Source organism: Pseudophryne corroboree, chromosome 7 (assembly GCF_028390025.1).
Source record: "Pseudophryne corroboree isolate aPseCor3 chromosome 7, aPseCor3.hap2, whole genome shotgun sequence".
In the NCBI taxonomy this organism is placed as follows: Eukaryota; Metazoa; Chordata; class Amphibia; order Anura; family Myobatrachidae; genus Pseudophryne; species Pseudophryne corroboree.
The window spans coordinates 306,570,043-306,591,319 of NC_086450.1; the positions used below are offsets into that span (position 1 = coordinate 306,570,043).

Below are 21,277 nucleotides of genomic sequence, written 5' to 3' on the forward strand. Positions count from 1 at the left end.
GTAGGGGGGAGAGTGGGAGGGATCCGCCGCTGCTGCTGCCGCCGGAGGGAGGCGCTGTAGATTTTGGTTTCCATGCCTGCTTATCATCACTGGCAGGCTCTGCTGAGTGCTGACCCGCTACGCTGCCTGCGGTGCATGGCCAGCCACTAAGCTCCGCCCCCATCGCGTGTGGACTCGCGGATGCGCGGTCCAGAAATCAGCCGGGTCGGAGGGAATCCGGGGGATTGAGAAGGATTTGCGGGGCAGCGGGATACGGGTGGGTGGAGCGGGAGCCTCCCGCAGAATGCGGGAGTGTTGGCAAGTATGGGTCAGGTGAGTATTCTAACCCCCCCAACCCTAACCCTGACCGGATCCCATTAATAGGATAGCGGGGAAACTGTATGAATGATACAAAATAGACTTAAAAAATGAATTATAGAATTATATGGAAAATGTAAAGAAGTTTTCCCTGTTTATAACAGCCTTTTTTTAATGTATTTATCAAGAATCAGTCAGCAGTCGTGGCGTTTAGAAAACACAAAACACTTTTTTTTAAATGTTCAATTGTACCCCCTCCCCTCACCGCTTGCTTCATGACAGGAGCAATTCCTTTTGTTGTGAGATTTATGGCTGCAGTAAATTCTCAGTCTTTCTGCAGCCTCTCCCTACTCCTGTTTACATCAATTCAAAACTCTTCATAGTCCATTGAGCTGTAACAAAAACACAGTGCAGTCAGATAATTGCTTATTGATTTTGTGTAGTTTGGCCTTCCATTATACTATATAAAATCAGATGTGTTTCTTCCTGTTATGAGCCCAGTGCAAGCCCAAAAACCGCTGTCTCACCCCCCCCCCCCCCCTCCATCCCCCCTTGAGGGATGGATTAAGGAGGCAATAGTGCAAAAAGACTAAAATGAATTGGAGACATTGGCATGTTTCATGTGGATGATTTATTCCCGACCTCAAAGTAAACTACCACTAAGAATACAAGCTGACACAAAATGATAAGGCATCTTATGCATTACATTGTAAGATAAGACTAGAAAGGCTCCCTCAGCTACTGTTAACAGTATGAGCATAGTTGCCTACCCTCCCTCATTCTGCAGGAGACTCCCTGAAATAGCAGCAATCTCCCTATCTCCCTGAATAGTCCAGCAATCTCCCTCATTGTACCTTACCCCCATTATGTAGCTGTTACATTCTTGGGGGGAACAATATATCCGAGCTATATCCATTGAAATGGGATCATCAGTGGCATATCCCTGTATTGGTTATAAGGCACAATGACCCTATGGCTACATGCATTTTAAAATAAGGTTTTTCATGGCTACTTGCAGTGTATGTGTATACAGTATACTAACTTTGGGGTCCATTTAAGTTTGGATTTAAGCAATTTTCATGACACACCTCTCAGATGTAGCCGTACATGGCCACGCTGATGGGTGTCACTTTCACAATCTCCCTGAAATGTTATTTTAAAAGTAGGCCTTTTATACAAGCGTATACTGTATCTTGTTATAAAGGGACAAAACTTTGTATTTGCTTTTATAGATATTAGTATATCTATATACAGGGTTGGACTGGCCCACAGGGGAACAGGGGAAACCCCCGGTGGGCCCCACTGTCTGTGGCCGCTCCTCCTCCTCTAGGGATCAGGTTCCAGACTAACTTTATACATATGCTACATTATACTGCACAGGCCCATTGTGTATTTTCTACAGACCATTGCTGTATTAATGTGGTACATTTTTCTGTATACACTAGCAGTGTATATATATGTATCAGCAGGCAAAGACTATGCACTCTGTAATAGCCAAATCTCTGTGGTGGCTGGCCACACTTCCACTGGAGCCTGGCCGCACCCTTAGGCATGGGCCCCTACAACTGCATTCCCCGGTTGGCCCTGCATGCACCAGTCTGACACTATATACATTCTATATATACTGGATATCTATGTGTTCTAGAGTGAAATAAATGAAATCAAACCCAAGATCCTTCATCCCTCGCTTTAAAATCATAATCAGGGCAAAACCTATAGATTGTAAGCTTGTGAGCAGGGCCTTCCTGCCTCTCTGTAGTGCAAAAAACACCCAGAGATAATCACAGCGCTGTTCCAGTATTAAAATACTTTCTGCAGATATATGTTGTAATTCTTTAAGGAAGCTTTCATATAATATACGGAATCCACACCAAAGCAAGTTATAATCCAAATGTATGAATAAAAACAAAAGTCATTTATTTAAAACTTGCACAGTCTTCTTCAATAAAAAATGTCATTCAGCAAGAAAGGATAATAAACAAAGTTCAGCGGCATAGGTTTCGTCTGTTTGATATAACATACGCAGATGGGGAAAGTATCTCACCGGACCCGTCAGACGCCTGATGTATTACGGTGTTACCTTTCTCCCGCAGGCACTGCAGTTGCCTGTATTGGTTCAATCTTTCCACCGCTAGCTGTCTGATCCCCTGAGCGTTCTCTGCTAAAGCCGAATCCCTTGCTCTGACTCTGTTCAAATCTTTAAAGTTGTTCTCGGCTATGGTATTGTGACCAGGTCCTCATATGGCTGACGCGTTTCTACCCAATCAGGGTCTTTGTCAAGGCATAAGTGGACCTGGTCTGGTCACTTCCTTTATACCATATGTCATGTGGTTCGGTGTGTTACTTCTCCCATTAAGAAATACAGATTCCCGGGTAAATTATACATGTTACGGGGTAATTTAAAGGGGTATACTAGCATGTTACTGATCATACTAATCTTCATAATATTCATCTCCTTCCCCTTATACATGCATATTCCCATATTCCTAAACACATTTTATATAAAGATTTAAAACTGAATTTAACTTACCTCTCTGACTGACTGTTATTACCCAGTTTTGTTTTTTCACTGATTGTTTTGTTATCACTGTTTCCAATTGTAAAGCGCAAAGGAATTTGCTGCGCTATGTAAGAAAATAAACCTGCAACCCCCGAATTGTAAACCTTACCCCAAATCTGAACTCCATCCCCTCCCTCTCTCAAGTATTCGCCTTACACCTCTCACTGTTTTAACAGATCTCGGCTCCATTGGGAAATCAGTCAAATAAATGACTAACCTGCCTGTGGCTGCCAGTGCCTGTCTTCAGTGAGGTGTTCCTTGCCGTCTCTTCTAAGGACCACGTGCTCTCTGATTGGTTAATAGCCCCAGCCATCCATCAGTCAGTGTGTGGAGACATTCCACCACTGTGATGTGTGTCGGTGGCGCAGAGAGGGGGGGACATGTACTATTTACCTGGCCTGTTAGAGGAACTGTCGCCGCTACCCTTCCCTACCTCTTGAATTGTATTTCTAAAAGAAATACAATTTTAATTCTTTGAATTTATGGCCAACTGTGTAGCAAACTGGGTTGCTGGTCATCATCATCATGCTGTTATGATGATGGGTCTATTTTTATATGGGGGTCTGGGGATGTAGTCCCATCTGCCCCATTGTTAATCTGGTCCTGCTTTTAAACATATTTCAGTCCTCTATGGCAATGTCCAAGAGTCTCCCGAATTTTGTTAAATTCTCCTAAACTCCAAAGAGAGCAGGGGCTTGCTGTGAACTGCGTCATCACAGCTCTGTCTCCAGCATGATGCAAGCATTTGGGGCTGACACCAGCTTGATTAGCATGCCCAGAAAATAGGGCACCCGCGTACACCTGTTTCAGCAAATCTAGCACTTACCACTGTTTGGAGAGGAGGGACAGGGAAGATAGGGGTGTTCTAACCTAGGCTAAGCTGTCACGCTCGGCGTAAGTTGGGGTTCCGACAACCGAGTTCTGGCTATAGGGACAGCTACCTGTGAGGAGAGTAAACGAGGTGGCTGAATGTAATTCCTCCTCATGGGGTGGAAGCCAAACTTAGTGTTACCGTTGGCCGGAGGGCGTAAAGAAAAGGAGGACTTCGTAGGAAGATAACTGTAGTTTTAATGAATAATCAGGCTGTACACGAATATTGGAGAAATTGAAGACTCTGGAAGAACTAGAGTCTATGGTTAAATGACTTGAAGAGTGAAGCTGAAGAACTCCGGTAAAGAAGAAATGAAGACTGTGTTTTATGATTAACAGACAAGGCTGAAGTACTTGGACTTTGAAGAAATGAAGACGTGGTTTGTGATTGAAAGACGAGGCTGAAGAACTTGGACTTTGAAGAAATAAAGACTGTGGTTTGTGATTGAAAGACGAGGCTGAAGAACTTGGACTTTGAAGAAATGAAGACTGTGGTTTGTGATTGAAAGACGAGGCTGAAGAACTTGGACTTTGAAGAAATGAAGACGTCTGCGGGAACCGCCGTTAGCACCTGGAGCTCCTCTACGACCTGGGACCCCGTAAGCGCTTCCACGAGTGGCAACGGACTTAGACAGCAGGACTGCAGCAGCGTTTAGGTAACCGATGGATGAGAGCAACCAGGACCAGGGAACAGAAGTAACCTGGGAGCTCAGAGCTGGAGAACCTTTCACAAGGAAGTAACTTGAAGCACTGGCACTCTCCCTCTGAGCCAGCCCCCTTTTGTAAGGGGAGAACACGCAGGACTGGCTGGACACAGATTGGGAACTTCATTGGTAATACTCTTGTCTCCAACATGGCTGCCCCCAGCACAGGAGACATACTTAGCTGTTAGCACACAGCTTTAGCTAGCTTCTGTCTCTGACACACTATACTGTGTTACCACCAGAGGACCTTACCGCAGCGATCCCCGCCACAGCACCCGGCTCTCCAGACCCTCGGCCCCCGACCTTGGTCATCGCACATCCATCCAGGAGGACCCGCCGCCAGCAGCTCTCTGCAGCCGCGCCAACCAGCGGGAAGGTAACCCGCGGGAGCACCCGTCGGAGGTAAGGCTCCAGAGCCTGACATAAGCACAGTAATCTCATGTTTGCTTAATTGCGAACAGATTCATACCACTACAGAGACTCGTATACACGGAGCGGACCACTCAGGGCAGAGATTTGGTCTGTAGTCTGCTACCACCTATCCAGGCAGCTATAGAAAAAGCCTTGGTGGAATACAGATGACAGGAGGAGGAATGAAGAACACAATGTGCCATTTCATTTATGTGAGAAAATAAAGTTAAAAAAAGAAAAAAAAAAGTTGTCAGATTTGAAGAGGGTATAACTGTGTATGAAGTATGGTGTCACAGGTTGTTGAGTGATATGAAGTGGATACAGTATGGAGTAGAAAACTGTGGTGAGCATGAGGATTTATAGTAGGTTAGATATGGAGTAGGGAGATGTGGCGAGTGAGGAGAATTACATTAGGTAAGGTAAAGTGTCATGGAGTGGCAATGGGTGAGGGGTATGGCTAAGGTATGGTGTCAGACAGGAGTGTCAAGTGAGGGGTATTTCTGTAGTTGAGGTATGGTGTCAGGGAGTGGTAGATATTGAGGGGTATTTCAGTCAGTGAGCAATGAAGTCAGTGAAGGGAATTTTTAGTGGTTAATGCATGGGATCAGGGATTGGTGGGGAGTTTGGTTTTAAAGTTTATGTTGTCAGTGAGTGGGGTAAGGCAGTTGTGTTGGGTGAGGTTTGATTTCAGAAAGTGATATTGAGTCAGGACAACCATGGGAAAGTTATGGAGTCAGCGAGAGGTGGTGAGTTTGAGGTATTGCAGTGGGTGAGACATGATGTCAGGGTGTGGTGATGAGTTAAGCATATTTCAGTGGGTGAGGTATGGTGTCAGGCGCTGGTGGTGAATGGGTATCCGGACTATAGAACTACACTAAAAAGGTCTACAGTCAATAGGTCTAACACTAATGGTAGACATGCATTAGGTCGACAGGGTCAAAAAGTCTACATGTAAAAGGTAGACAGGTCGACAGGGTCAAAAGGTTGACATGACAATGGTTGACACACATATGGCAGACAATTTCTTTTTCGTTTTTTTCCCTTTTTTAAAACTTTTTCATACTTTACCATCCACATGGACTACTACTGGAAATAGTAAGTAACCTATGCGGAACGCAGCAAGGCACCTTGCCCAAAGCATGGTGAGCGAAGCGGTACACTAATGGGGCTTGATTGTGGCAGAAGAGTAACAAAACATCCACACAAAAAAATTGTCTACTTTTTTGTTTCTACCTTTTGACCCAGTTGACCTATCCTACTGTCTACCTATTCTGTGTCGACCTTTTGACCCTGTCAACCTAATGCATGTCTACCATTGGTGATAGACCTAATGACTGTAGACCTTTTCAGTGTAGATCTGATAATCCACACCCTGGTAAATGAAGGGAATTAAAGTGGGCAAGACATGGTGCCATGCAGTGAGGTTAAAGCTGAAGTACTAGGTGGCTAGTATAGGTGGCTAGTATCGTGTAGGACCCACTCTAGCCTGGTGAAGTGCAACAACTTGACGTGAATGGAAGATCTCTAGAGAGATGTTGACCCATGCCATATGGTTAGCTTCCCACATCTCCCTATTATTGTAGGTGCATGATCTTGAGTGCAAATGGACCTCTACAAAACTATTGGGTTCATGCCTGGTGAACATGGTGGCTACACCATTCATTGGAACTCTTCAGAATGCACCTCGAACCAATTCTGGACAACATGGGACAGATGACACAGTGCATTGTAATGCTGTACTATTCCATTGTAGTGGTGGTACATGAAGTCCATGAAGGGCTGCAAATAATAACCAAGCACTGCAACGTAGTGGTTAACTTTTATTGACTTAGTCAGACGGACCCAACTCATGCCATGTGAACACACCATTATGGAACCCCCACCAGCGTCCATGGTACTTTGTTGACAACTGGGGTCCATGGCTCATGGTCTGTGTCACACCCGAACCCTACCATCAGTCTGAAACAACCTGAACCGTGACTCATCGGATCACGCCACATGTTGCCAGTCCTCTAGGGTTCAATTAGCTACATTATGTGCCCAGGTGAGGCGATGTGTCTGGTGTTGTAGTGTTACACTCTGGTAGGTCTTCTGCTCCCTTATCCCATGGAAGCTAAAGAACGCTGCACTGACCAGCTGGATATGCGTCTGGTGCCTCCTGCATTGAATGTGGATGTGATTTGAGCTAGTGTCGCTTGTCTGTTACCATGTACAATTCTGGCCAGGTGGCGCTGGTCATGATCATTAAGCACCTGTGATCGACCACTACGCTGACCACCTTGTGATGGAGCATTCAATGTCGATGTGATTTGAGCCAGTGTCGCTTGTCTGTGACCACAAACAGTTCTTGCCAAATGCCACTGGTCACGATCATTCATGGTCAGCCACTGCCATGTCCATGGTGGGTGGTAATACCTTCCATGAGGTATTCCTGGTACACACTTGACTTCGTAGATTGAGACATGTACTTAGGAAACGAAATGTTCAATATGTCGGACACCCACTATCATATCCTGTATGCACTCTGATAATTCATCTTGCCTTGCCATAAGCAGCCTAGCCGGTGTTCAAACTGAATCACAAGATATCAGTTTACAACTGATGCAGGTCTGGCTCCAAGATGTCACAGTACAGTGGCGCATCCTACCATTAACTTTACATACTGCTATCCCATGATTTTTGGCAATTCAGTGTAATAGAGCTGCAGCTACAACATGTGTCCCCACCAAGGATATCTGCTATTACCTCCACCAAAATGGGTCAAGGGTGCTAGTGTTATTTCTCACCCAGGACAGTAAAATGTATTATTATGGTTCTGCTTCATGTGTGGGAGTACATGTGCACCCACTTAGCTTATTTTTTGGGGGATTATGAGCATTAAAGGGATTTGAGAGTTGGAGTTTATCTTTTGTGATACTTATGTAAGGTACTGCATTTCCCTCCTTTCCTCCCCTTTCTGTGTTTTTTTTCTCTCTATTTTTTCCTAAATTACAATTAACCATTGATAAATGTGAAAATTAACATATTTTTCTATTCTACATTTACATAGAATTGTCATTTTTTTTTTACATTTTTGTATTGCTTAATTATACTGTTTAGAAAAAAATATATATAAAAAAATAAAGTTTGAATGAAACAGTTCTAGAAGGCCGGCACTCCGTGTCTGTAGTAATCAGCTGCCCTCCTCTTACAGTGCTCACGCCTGAGACCGGATCAAATATGTGGTGTATATGGCGGCGCTCTGACAACTGAACAAAATAAACGATGGATCCCAAGTTGTGACTCACCGTTTCAGAGTTTTTACTTATACTTTTTCATCAGAGTGTTGCCCCATGCACCACATATAGCTAATACACAGTATATCTTGTGAGCAGATTGGGGTAGGGATGCCGTCTCCTGGGGTAGATGGGTGCACATTCTTCAGCAGCCCCAAATAGGAATACACCAGTCCAGGGTATCCGGTACAAATAGCCTCAGCTATTTTTATTTACGGCAAACGGAAAACAATAAATCCTAGCCCATCTGGGCACTAACTATACACAAGGTTGCCCCCTCTATGCAGTTCAACAAAGCACTCACTTCAGGCAGTAATGGTGTCTCTCTGCAAGCCAGCAGCTTGCTCCCAAGGCAATGAAAGACTTCCTGTCCAGAATGACAGGCATTTATCACATCGATAAAGGTGTTAGCACTGATTAGCCTTCTCTGAGGCTACAGGCCTTCGTGACCTGCATTTGGCGTAATGGATGGAGCCCGCCCTCTCTCTCCATCCATACCCACAGGACCCCTTATCTGGCTTTTACCAAAAGTTCAAATTCTATTTGTTTTGCAAAAACAGAAATTTTTCTGGGGGTTTTAAACTCATAGAACAGAAACTTGGACATATATACCTGCCCTCAAACACAATACTACTGCTTTTATCACAACAAATATATACTTATTCCATCATTCAACATTTCTTTTGCTTTATTTATTTTATTTATTTAAAACTTTTGTTTCAGATGAACATTTTATTACGGTACAAACCAGTTACTATCACACTGGCGTCGGACATCATAAACGTTGAAGGATTTAAGTGTGTTTTTTAAGTTTTGATTTGTCCTTGTCCATTAACGAATCAAACTGCACTGACACAGGGATTGCTAGCGTGTTAGCTGAGCCATATATATTAAGATATTGTCCATCATCAACCAATCTTTGCAGCGCCTTTGGTTAATTTCCACAAACCAGCTGCAGGGGACTCTACTAAAATACTGTAGCACTGAGGTACAGTAGCTTATGTTGTCACAAATAAAAATATATTCTATAATGTGAAATATATCATCCTTGTCTTGTTATAGAGACTTTTTTTTAGACTTTTCTCTAAAGAGATACATTGGTAACATATATATACTTTTTATTATAGGGAAATCTATAAAAAAAGAAAGTAAAGATAATAGGATTCAATGATAATTAAATTCAATGTAATAGAGAAAGCTGTTAAGGCTAGACTCTAATCCTAGAAGTTTTAGAAAACCAAGGCTCTCATTTGATTGTATTTGCTCTCTCCGTTTTCCCCATAGCAACAATAAATAAATTGAAGTGTGTATGTTTATAGGCTCGATATCCACATCTGGTGAGCAGAGCTAGAGGTAGAGGTACATTCTGTTCATTTGACACTCCAAATGAAGCAACTCGAGCCAAGCTGATATCACAAGCAAGAAACAAAGGTACTGTGACTGCTGAACGGAATATTAGGTCGACAGTCATTAGGTCGAACACTATTGGTCGACATGGTCACTATGTCGACATGTAATAGGTCGACATGGAAAAAGGTCGACATGAGTTTTTCAAATTTTTTTCATTTTTTTTAAAACTTTTTCATACTTTACGATCCACGTGGACTACGATTGGGAACGGTAACTTATGCCGAACGCAGCGAGGCACCTTGCCAAAGCATGGCGAATGAAACGAGCCATGCGAGGGGACACGGTGCACTAATTGGGGTTCCCCGTCACTTTAAGAAAACGACACCAAAAAAGGTTAAAAAAAATAATGTTGTCCTTTTCCCATGTCGACATAGTACATGTCGACCTAGTGACCACGTCGACCAATAGTGGTCAACGTAATGATTGTTGACCTAAGTCTTGTCGACCTAATGACCCATACCCTGCTGTACTGTACAGACAATGGATACTTACAAATGGTATGTTGTGTTCACAATGAAATCACTATGTATGGATAGCTCAACTCCCTATTCTAACCTTTTGTGTTGATCTCTGGTTTGAATTAATGAGCAGAGTGCTACAACTGATCCAGGGATGTTGAGGGGAGATATCCTCCTGTAGGGAACTTGGATGGGCCAATGTTACCTTAGGTATACTGAGAAGAACATGGATGTAGTATTCACCCACCAGCATGATGTGTTACCACAGCACATTAATTCATGGTCTTCTGACCTTGTTTGTAATCATCTGATTATTACTTCCGTTAATGGGTCAAAGCAGCACTTTAGTAACTTACCACTCATTGCAACTGTTTGGTGCTTATTGCAGAGGTAAATATTACTGTAGAAGTTTGATCCATGTGATATGTAGTGATAAGTGCTGGTGGTGTAGAACAAGAATACTGTATATCACGAATGGTAAGAAATGGCAGAGTCGCTTACTAGCCGGTGTTCTTACCACTACTGATGTTACAGTATATTACAAAAACATAAAGCAGCCTTAATTCAAGCAGAACCTTGAGGAATATGTCTGCCCAATTTGCTTAGGTGCATCGTGTGTGTGATCTTATACAGCTGCCACAAGCCCAGTGCTGGCAAGCGTAATTTTAAACATTCCTATATGCCCATGGAGGAATCTTCATTGCCCTTTCTAAAACCATGTAGGGATGAGACAAATGAATAGTTCGAATCCTAACCGACACTTTCTGGTGTGGGGTGGGGGGGGATTGAGAAATTCTAAATACAAGCCCAATCTGCTTTCCACTGAGGCATAGGTAAATTTCCTCAAAGCTTAGCACTCAAGATTTGGTAGAACTAGAAGCCTCAGTATTCCCTGACAGTTTACCTAAGTCAAGTACAGTAAAGCATAAATTTACATTTTAAAAAAAGTCAAACAAACCAATCATAAGTATGTCCTAGTAATAGTAGTAACAATGATGGTGGAAGTAATAATAATAATTTAATTCATCTCTCAAAGTACTTATTGGCCTCCATTCTGAGGCATACTGCGGATGACTATGCACAGAAGTAATCTATATACTGACCCTGGTTTCAATTACGAACCTTTCTAAAAATATCCAATGGATTCAAGAGATTTTAAAGAAAAACAAAAACACAAAATGAAAAGTATTATCCTGAGTGTAAGATGCATTTCTCCTTTTTACAATGTGTAGGCTACTCTAAGCGGTTGTTGGAACCTTCATCCAAATAGTGAAAACCGTGATTGGTGGGAAAAATACAAAAACAAATTTCACCCTGTTTTTTGGAATTCCCACCATTCAGGTACATAAAGTGGTGGGAAGCTTATTTGTATTACAGTGTAATTCTTTACACATTAAGTTTCATTCAGCAAGTTTAGGCTGCATAGTCCCAGTGATAAATACTATTGTGGATCACTGCACTTCAGTAAATGGGACACGTGCTAAGCGTTGAAGCAGCTTTCAATAATGTTTGTTAACACTTTTCGCTTTGCTATTGTACTTTATTAAGGGAGACAAGTTTTCTGAGCTTCTGTGGTACTCCATTAACTCATAGTAAGAGGATGCTTATGTAGCATAAGGACAGAATCACTGGATAGGCACACAATGATTGGGAAATACTCCAGGACTAAAGGATAAGGGGCCCGATTCAGAGGTGGGTGCAGTTGAGAGAACACACATTAGGAGTGATAACATAGCCTAGAAGAAATGCTTACTACACCAGACAGGCTCTGCTCAAGGAGTTGATGATGCATCAGTGTTGGAGAGATCCGATCCACCTGCGCACTTGAGCAATGCTCAGATAAGTGGACATGTTGGTCTGCTCTGGATTAGGTGTATTGCCACAGCTCACTTGCATAGCAGCATTCTCCCTCTCTCTCTCTCTCTCTCTCTCTCTCTCTCTCTCTCTCTCTCTATATATATATATATATATATATATACTATTTTAATGTGAACAAAATATGACTGTGAAATGCTGTACAATCACTAATTAGACAAGGACATTCTGACCGCTATTTATCCTCACAGGTCTTGTGCTAGGAGGTTGTGGTGACCGGTCAATCCGCTTCAGACCTACCTTGGTTTTCAAAGAGCACCACGCACATCTGTTCTTGAACATCTTCAATGACATCCTGGCCGATTTCAAATAGATGTGAATGCCGCTGAGCTGCCTTAGTCCAAAGGGAGGAGCAGATCATGAAATAAATTCTGTTTATGAAACTCTACTACTAAATACGCACCATACAGGTTTAACTTCAGTGGAGTGAGATTTTTGCTCTCAAGCCAAAACATTGTACCCATAAAAAGTTGTAATGTGCCACAATATCTATTTTCATAGGAAAACAATACTTTTTTTTCTAGTGTACAGCATACAGTGTTAAGGGATGTTATGGATATATGAAGTTCATTAATATTGTTAAACATTAGAGCAGTTCTGGAACACTGAGACTGTTGAATTACATTTTTTTTTCTCCTTTGTTCATTTATGTTATTGTTTTGACAGTATTAGAAATAGGACAGTAACACAATTTAACACAAATTAAGGTTTATTTAAAAAAAAAAAAAGTCAGATCTGTGTTTGTGTTGTCTTATTAAAGTAGCTATTAATCAAACCTAGTAGGAATTCTTGGCCTCTTCATCTTATAGTGTTGCCATGGTGAGAGTTTGTTCTGTAAGGTAAGTTTCCTAGAGTGTTTGGGTTTTGGTTAGCTAATAGATTAGATAAAGTGAGGACGTAGTGGGCTAAATGAAAGACTCCCTACATTGTGTGTTTTTTGCACTTAATACACTAACTTAACCTTAATTGTATTTGCATGATATACTCTACATGAATATCTTGTACAAATAACTTTTAAATGTAATAGAATATCTAAATGAAAAACTTTAATTGATCACAAATATTTTTGCACACATTAACGTATTGAGCCATTTACATAGATTATATCCAGTTATTTCGTCCTAAACCTGCATTTTAATGTGAATTTTGTGCAGAGTTTTAGGTGGTATGAAATAACTGTTGTTTATAGGAGTAGTCATGCACCAAAGTACACAATACAAGAAATATTTTGTTTAACCTCACAATGAACCATAGGTTTGGTTTATTGGCCTTTTTAATGTGAAAATAAAAACTTTGTGACTGCCACATTTTCCACTGTGCTTACCCTTGCCTTGCATAGCTCAGCAGACACTTCTTTAGGGATTGTGAATGAGATCTTTGCTGAATACAGTAAGCACCATGGGTTGGGTATGAGCACCGGCCTTGGTATTCTGGCAGGAGTCGGGATTCCAGCTGCCGGCATCTTGATCGGATCTCCTACAAGAAAACGAATCCGTACCGCCCAGTGTGAGATAATACACCTGCACTGCTACTGTCATGTAAAGTTCTTTGGAACTTCTGAAAGTGCCATTAAGAATCCTGAAACAGACCAGTCTGTTTGTGTAAGCAGAAGAGCAGGTCATACCCTAAAAATATAGTGGGTTGGCCATGCACTTGGGGCACCGACACTGCCCTGCAGTGGATTATTTTAATTACCAGGGAGCTTTGCCTTAAAATTATCCTTATTATTATTATTATTATTATTATTATTATGAAAGGAGTAATTCCTGATTCATAGGTACTCAGCTGTGTTTAAGTTATTGCTTAGCATGCAATTATTGTACCATTCACACTTCTAATTTGGCCATTAGGTGGCACTGTGCTATTAGATTTGTTTTCTTTGGAAGCTCTCTTGTAGATATGGTTTGAAAAACTTACGGCAGCATTGTTTACTAAATCACAGCCCTGCAATGAGATGCTAGGGGATAAGTTTACTAAGGTGGGATTTTTTTTTTAGAACTGGTGAAGTTGCCCATAGCAACCAGTCAGATTCTATATATTATCTTCCAGAAGCAGCTAGATAAATGTTAAGTAGAATCTGATTGGTTGCTATGAGCAACGTCACCAGTTCTGGAAAAAACTCCCACCTTAGTAAATGTACTCCTGGGAGAGAGGCCCCTGCTGACCTAGAGCATGTGTGTACATAAAGAGGAAAATGGGGAAGAGCTGTGGAAAGCAAATACTGAAGACTTAATAGGAGGATAGGTAGGTCTGAATGAAAAGATATATTGTGAAGGCAGAATATTACAGTATATAGAGAGAGATATATGACTGCTTCGAAAAAGTTCAGGTTTTAGTCTACACTGCCATTTTTATCTAAAAAAGTGTTCATGGATTAGACTAGTACAGGTTGAGTATCCCTTATCCAAAATGCTTGGGACCAGAGGTATTTTGGATATGGGATTTTTCTGTATTTTGGAATAATTGCATACCATAATGAGATATCATGGTGATGGGACCTAAATCTAAGCACAGAATGCATTTATGTTACATATACACCTTATACACACAGCCTAAAGGTAATTTAATACAATATTTTTAATAACTGTGTGTATTAAACAAAGTTTGCGTACATTGAGCCATCAAAAAACAAAGGTTTCACTATCTCACTCTCACTCAAAAAAGTCCGTATTTCGGAATATTACGTATTTCGGAATATTTGGATATGGGATACTCAACCTGTAAATGGAGTACAATGTTATGTAAGTGTTGTCAAATTGCCCCGGGTGCCTACAGATGCTCCATGCTGATTGTGGTGTCTATTCACGGCAACTGCGACTGCTTTGTCACGAATAGTGTGCCTGCAGTTATCCGGGGGGCACATGAATACACACCTGCTTCGATAGGAATGCATGGCGTGTACGCACCCGCGAACAGGTCGCAGACTACTGCAGCTGCACGTAAGACCCGTACGGTGTAGAGTGAACCGATACTCATATTAATGCAGCATATGAAGTCACTAGATTGCTATACCTTTGTGATGTAATACGGTTGACTTTAATGGTTAACATTACTGCATCAAAACCCTGAGGTCTCATGCTCGATTCCCCCAAAGGCCCATTGTGGAGTTTGTATGTTCTCCCAGTGTTTGTGTCCGTTTCCTCCAGGTGCTCAGATTTCCTCCCACACGCCAAAAACATATACGGAAGTTTAATTGGATTTGGACAAAAAATGAACCCTAGTGTGTATGTGGGTATAACGTGTGGTAGGGAATATACTGTAGACTGGAAGCTCCACTGGGGCAGGGACTGATGTGAATGACTAAAGTAATCAATGCAAAGCGCTGTGGACTATGTGTGCACTACAGAAATGACTGACAATAACTTATTCTGGCTGAATTCATTGGCTGCTTTCTTATGACTATTGCTTCAGTCCCTTGCTGCAGACACCAGGGCCATTATAATGATGTTTTGGTGAGGACATAAAATAATTACCAAACTCAGCAAGTTGTTTAGATAAGGATATTTAGAAGCGTCACACCAGAATTTAAAAATCCAGTGGAATAATGTGTAAATTTCCACAAATGAAAAATTCAAATATATATTTTTTTCCCTTCCATTCTGGCTTGCAAGCCGTAACGTACAGATGGGTCCACGTTTATCTTGACCTTTAATAGGATTAACTGAGACTGGCCAATCGGACTTAATCCCCTGCTGTATTGCAGCTGAGAACAATAGATGAAGGGTTTATGCTAATAAATCATGTTGTGCCTAGGTGCAGAAAACTAGTCAAGATAACCGTGGACCCATCTGTAGTTCCATTAACATATTCATAGGTGAGATATAACACTGCTGGAACATACAGTAGGCCCGCTGAAATGCTGCCTATAACCTGGCTTATTTTGATGATACAATTAATGACACTTTCATTACTGCATTAGTTATTGACAGACTTAAGTGCAGCTTCCCTTGGATTTACTGTATATAACCGTGATTTTCGGTTCATTGTACGGGGGGAATACAACTGTGGGCGAATGGATTAGCCTGGCCTAATTAGCGCAACTCCCACCGTATATTATGGTGATGGGATCTCATTCAAAAGTGTTCGCTACACCATAGGGTAGCGAGTACTTTTAAGCTAATACGAGTGCGAATCAGCCAGGCAAAGGATGAAAGTTGTGCTGCTATTGCTAAACGCCAAGGCAACTTGCCCCCTTTGCATACAATCGAATTCCCCCTACATCTAATATTTCAGTGTAACTAATGTGGGAAATGGAAACTACCTTTCTCTATCGTCCTAGTGGATGCTGGGGTTCCTGAAAGGACCATGGGGAATAGCGGCTCCGCAGGAGACAGGGCACAAAAAGTAAAGCTTTAGGATCAGGTGGTGTGCACTGGCTCCTCCCCCTATGACCCTCCTCCAAGCCAGTTAGATTTTGTGCCCGGCCGAGAAGGGTGCAATTCTAGGTGGCTCTCATAAAGAGCTGCTTAGAGAGTTTAGCTTAGGTTTTTTATTTTACAGTGATTCCTGCTGGCAACAGGATCACTGCAACGAGGGACAGAGGGGAGAAGAAGTGAACTCACCTGCGTGCAGGATGGATTGGCTTCTTGGCTACTGGACATGAAGCTCCAGAGGGACGATCACAGGTACAGCCTGGATGGTCACCGGAGCCACGCCGCCGGCCCCCTCACAGATGCTGAAGCAAGAAGAGGTCCAGAATCGGCGGCTGAAGACTCCTGCAGTCTTCTTAAGGTAGCGCACAGCACTGCAGCTGTGCGCCATTTTCCTCTCAGCACACTTCACACGGCAGTCACTGAGGGTGCAGGGCGCTGGGGGGGGGCGCCCTGGGAGGCAAATGAAAACCTTTAAAAAGGCTAAAAATACCTCACATATAGCCCCAGAGGCTATATGGAGATATTTATCCCTGCCTAAATGTACTAAATAGCGGGAGACGAGCCCGCCGGAAAAGGGGCGGGGCCTATCTCCTCAGCACACGGCGCCATTTTCTGTCACAGCTCCGCTGGTCAGGAAGGCTCCCAGGTCTCTCCCCTGCACTGCACTACAGAAACAGGGTATAACAGAGAGGGGGGGCAAAATAAATGGCTATATATATATTAATATAAAAGCAGCTATAAGGGAGCACTTAATCATAAGGCTATCCCTGTCATATATAGCGCTTTTTGGTGTGTGCTGGCAGACTCTCCCTCTGTCTCCCCAAAGGGCTAGTGGGTCCTGTCTTCGTATAGAGCATTCCCTGTGTGTCTGCTGTGTGTCGGTACGTGTGTGTCGACATGTATGAGGACGATATTGGCGTGGAGGCGGAGCAATTGCCTGTAATGGTGATGTCACTCTCTAGGGAGTCGACACCGGAATGGATGGCTTATTTAGGAAATTACGTGATAATGTCAACACGCTGCAAAGTCGGTTGACGACATGAGACGGCCGACAAACAATTAGTACGGTCCAGACGTCTCAAAAACACCGTCAAGGGTTTTTTAAAACGCCCGTTTACTTTAGTCGGTCGACACAGACACAGACAGGGACACTGAATCCAGTGTCGACGGTGAATAAACAAACGTATTCCTTATTAGGGCCACACGTTAAAGGCAATGAAGGAGGTGTTACGTATTTCTGATACTACAAGTACCACAAAAGAGGGTATTATGTGGGATGTGAAAAAACTACCATAGTTTTTCCTGAATCAGATAAATTAAATAAAGTGTGTGATGATGCGTGGGTTCCCCCCGATAGAAAATTATGGGCGGTATACCCTTTCCCGCCAGAAGTTAGGGCGCGTTGGGAAACACCCCTTAAGGTGGATAAGGCGCTCACACGCTTATCAAAACAAGTGGCGGTACCGTCTATAGATAGGGCCGTCCTCAAGGACCAGCTGACAAGGCTGGAAAATATAATAAAAAGTATATACACACATACTGGTGTTATACTGCGGCCAGCGATCGCCTCAGCCTGGATGTGCAGAGCTAGGGTGGCTTGGTCGGATTCCCTGACTAAAAATATTGATACCCTTGACAGGGACAGTATTTTATTGACTATAGAGCATTTCTATATATGCGAGATGCACAGAGGGATATTTGCACTCTGGCATCATGAATAAACGCGATGTCCATAACTGCCAGAAGATGTTATGGACACGACAGTGGTCAGGTGATGCAGATTCCAAACGGCACAGTATGGCCGTATAAAGGAAGAGGACTTGTTTGGGGTCGGTCCATCGGACCTGGTGGTCACGGCAACTGCTGGAAAATCCACCGTTTTTTACCCTAAGTCACATCTCTGCAGAAAAAGACACCGTCTTTTCAGCCTCAGTCCTCTCGTCCCTATAAGATCATATCTGCCCAGGGATAGAGGAAAGGGAAGAAGACTGCAGCAGGCAGCCCATTCCCAGGAACAGAAGCGTTCCACCGCGTCTGACAAGTTCTCAGCATGGCGCTGAGACCGTACAGGACCCCTGGATCCTACAAGTAGTATCCCGGGGGTACAGATGGGAATGTCGAGACGTTTCCCCTTCGCAGGCTCCTGAAGTCTGCTTTACCAAGTCTCCCTCCGACAAGGAGGTAGTATGGGAAAAAATTCACAAGCTGTATTCCCAGCAGGTGATAATTAAATTACCCCTCCTACTACAGAAAAGGGGTATTATTCCACACTATATTGTGGTACTGAAGCCAGAAGGCTAGGTGAGACTTATTCTAAAAAATTTTTTTTGAACACTTACAAAGGTTCAAATTAAGATGAAGTCACTCAGAGCAGTGATAACGAACCAGGAAGAAGGGGACTATATAGTGTCCCGGGACATCAGGGATGCTTACCTCTATGTCCCAAATTTGCCCTTCTCACTAAGGGTACCTCAGGTTCGTGGTGCAGAACTGTCACTATCAGTTTCAGACGCTGCCGTTTGGATTGTCCACGGCACCCCGGGGTCTTTACCAAGGTAATGGCCGAAATGATGATTCTTCTTCGAAGAAAAGGCGTCTTAATTATCCCTTACTTGGACGATCTCCTGATAGGGGCATAGTCCAGGGAACAGTTGGAGGTCGGAGTAGCACTATCTCGGATACTGCTACAATCAGCACGGGTGGATTCTAAATATTCCAAAATCGCAGCTGATCCCGACGACACGTCTGCTGTGCCTAGGGATGATTCTGGACACAGTCCAGAAAAAGGTGTTTCTCCCGGAAGAGAAAGCCAGGGAGTTATCCGAGCAAGTCAGGAACCTCCTAAAAACAGTGCATCATTGCACAAGGGTCCTGGTAAAAATGGTGGCTTCCTACGAAGCAATTCCATTCGGCAGATTTCACGTAAGAACTTTTCAGTGGGATCTGCTGGACAAATGGTCCGGATCGCATCTTCAGATGCATCAGCGGATAACCCAATATCCAAGGACAAGGGTGTCTCTCCTGTGGTGGTTATAGAGTGCTCATCTTCTAGAGGGCCGCAGATTCGGCATTCAGGATTGGATGCTGGTAACCACGGAGCCCAGCCTGAGAGGCTGGGGAGCAGTCACACAAGGGAAAAATTTCCAGGGAGTGTGATCAAGTATGGAGACTTTTCTCCACATAAATATACTGGAGCTAAGGGTAAATTTATAATGCTCTAAGCTTAGCAAGACCTCTGCTTCAAGGTCAGCCGGTATTGATCCAGTGGGAAAAACATCACGGCAGTCGCCCACGTAAACAGACAGGGCGACACAAGAAGCAGGAGGGCAATGGCAGAAACTGCAAGGACTTTTCGCTGGGCGGAAAATCATGTGATAACACTGTCAGCAGTTTTTCATCCCGGGAATGGAAACTGGGAAGCAGACTTCCTCAGCACGACCTCCACCCGGGAGAGTGGAAACTTCATTGAGAAGTTTTTTCCACATGATTGTAAACCGTTGGGAAATACCAAAGGTGGACATGATGGCGTCCCGTCTGAACAAAAAACGGGACAGGTATTGCGCCAGGTCAAGAGACTCTCAGGCAATAGATGTGGACGTTCTGGTAACACCGTGGGTGTACCAGTCGGTGTATGTGTTCCCTCCTCTGCTTCTCATACCTAAGGTGCTGAGAATTATAAGACGTAGAGGAGTAAGAACTATACTCATGGCTCCGGATTGGCCAAGAAGGACTTGGTACCCGGAACTTCAAGAGATGCTTACAGAGGTCTTATGGCCTCTGCCGCTAAGAAGGGACTTGCTTCAGCAAGTACCATGTCTGTTCCAAGACTTACCGCAGCTGCGTTTGTCGGCATGGCGATGGAAAGCCGGATCCTAAGGGAAAGAAGGCATTCCGGAAGAGGTCATTCCTACCCTGGTCAAAGCCAGAAAGGAGGTGACCGCACAACATTATCACCACGTGTGGCGAAAATATGTTGCGTGGTGTGAGGCCAGGAAGGCCCCACAAAGAAATTTCAACTCGGTCGTTTCCTGCATTTCCTGCAAACAGGAGTGTCTATGGGCCTCAAATTGGGGTCCATTAAGGTTCAAATTCGGCCCTGTAAATTTTCTTCCAGAAAGAATTGGCTTCAGTTCCTGAAGTCCAGAAGTTTGTCAAGGGAGTATTGCATATACAAACCCCTTTTTTGTGCCTCCAGTGGCACTGTGGGATCTCAACGTTGTTCTGGGATTCCTCAAATCACATTGGTTTAAAACCAGTCAAATATGTGGATTTGAAGCATCTCACATAAAAAGTGACCATGCTCTTGGCCCTGGCTTGGACCAGGCGAGTGTCAAATTGGTGGTTTTTTCTCAAAAAAGCCCATATCTGTTTGTCCATTCGGACAGGGCAGAGCTGCGGACTCGTCCCCAGTTCTCTCCCTAAGGTGGTGTCAGTGTTTCACCTGAACCAGCTTATTGTGGTGCCTTGCACCTACTAGGGACTTGGAGGACTCCAAGTTGCTAGAAGTTGTCAGGGCCCTGAAAATATGTTCCAGGACAGCTGGAGTCAGAAAATCTGACTCGCTGTTTATACTGTATGCACCCAACAAGTTGGGTGCGCCTGCTTCTAAGCAGTCGATTGCTCGTTGGTTTTGTAACACAATTCAACTTGCACATTCTGAGGCAGGCCTGCCACAGTCTAAATCGGTTAAGGCCCATTCCACAAGGAAGGTGGGCTCATCTTGGGCGGCTGCCCGAGAGGTCTCGGCATTACAACTCTGCCGAGCAGATACGTGGTCAGGGGAGAACACGTTTGTAAAATTCTACAAATTTGATATCCTGGCAAAAGAGGACCTGGAGTTCTCTCATTCGGTGCTGCAGAGTCATCCGCACTCTCCCGCCCGTTTGGGAGCTTTGGTATAATCCCCATGGTCCTTTCAGGAACCCCAGCATCCACTAGGACGATAGAGAAAATAAGAATTTACTTACCGATAATTCTATTTCTCGGAGTCCGTAGTGGATGCTGGGCGCCCATCCCAAGTGCGGATTATCTGCAATACTTGTAC

General features: G+C 43.5%; 1 protein-coding gene across 6 annotated transcripts in view; it reads left to right on the forward strand.

Annotated features, from left to right (window-relative positions):
• Positions 1-13,167, forward strand: part of ABAT (4-aminobutyrate aminotransferase) — a 444,030-nt gene extending 430,863 nt beyond the window's left edge. For all 6 annotated transcript variants that reach the window (XM_063934264.1, XM_063934261.1, XM_063934263.1 and 3 more), the window contains 2 exons: positions 9,437-9,548; positions 12,052-13,167. In XM_063934264.1, the coding sequence (XP_063790334.1) occupies positions 9,437-9,548; positions 12,052-12,173 (234 nt within the window). In that variant the 3' untranslated portion in view covers positions 12,174-13,167. The remainder of the gene's footprint in view (positions 1-9,436; positions 9,549-12,051) is intronic.
• The last annotated feature ends 8,110 nt before the right edge of the window (positions 13,168-21,277 follow it).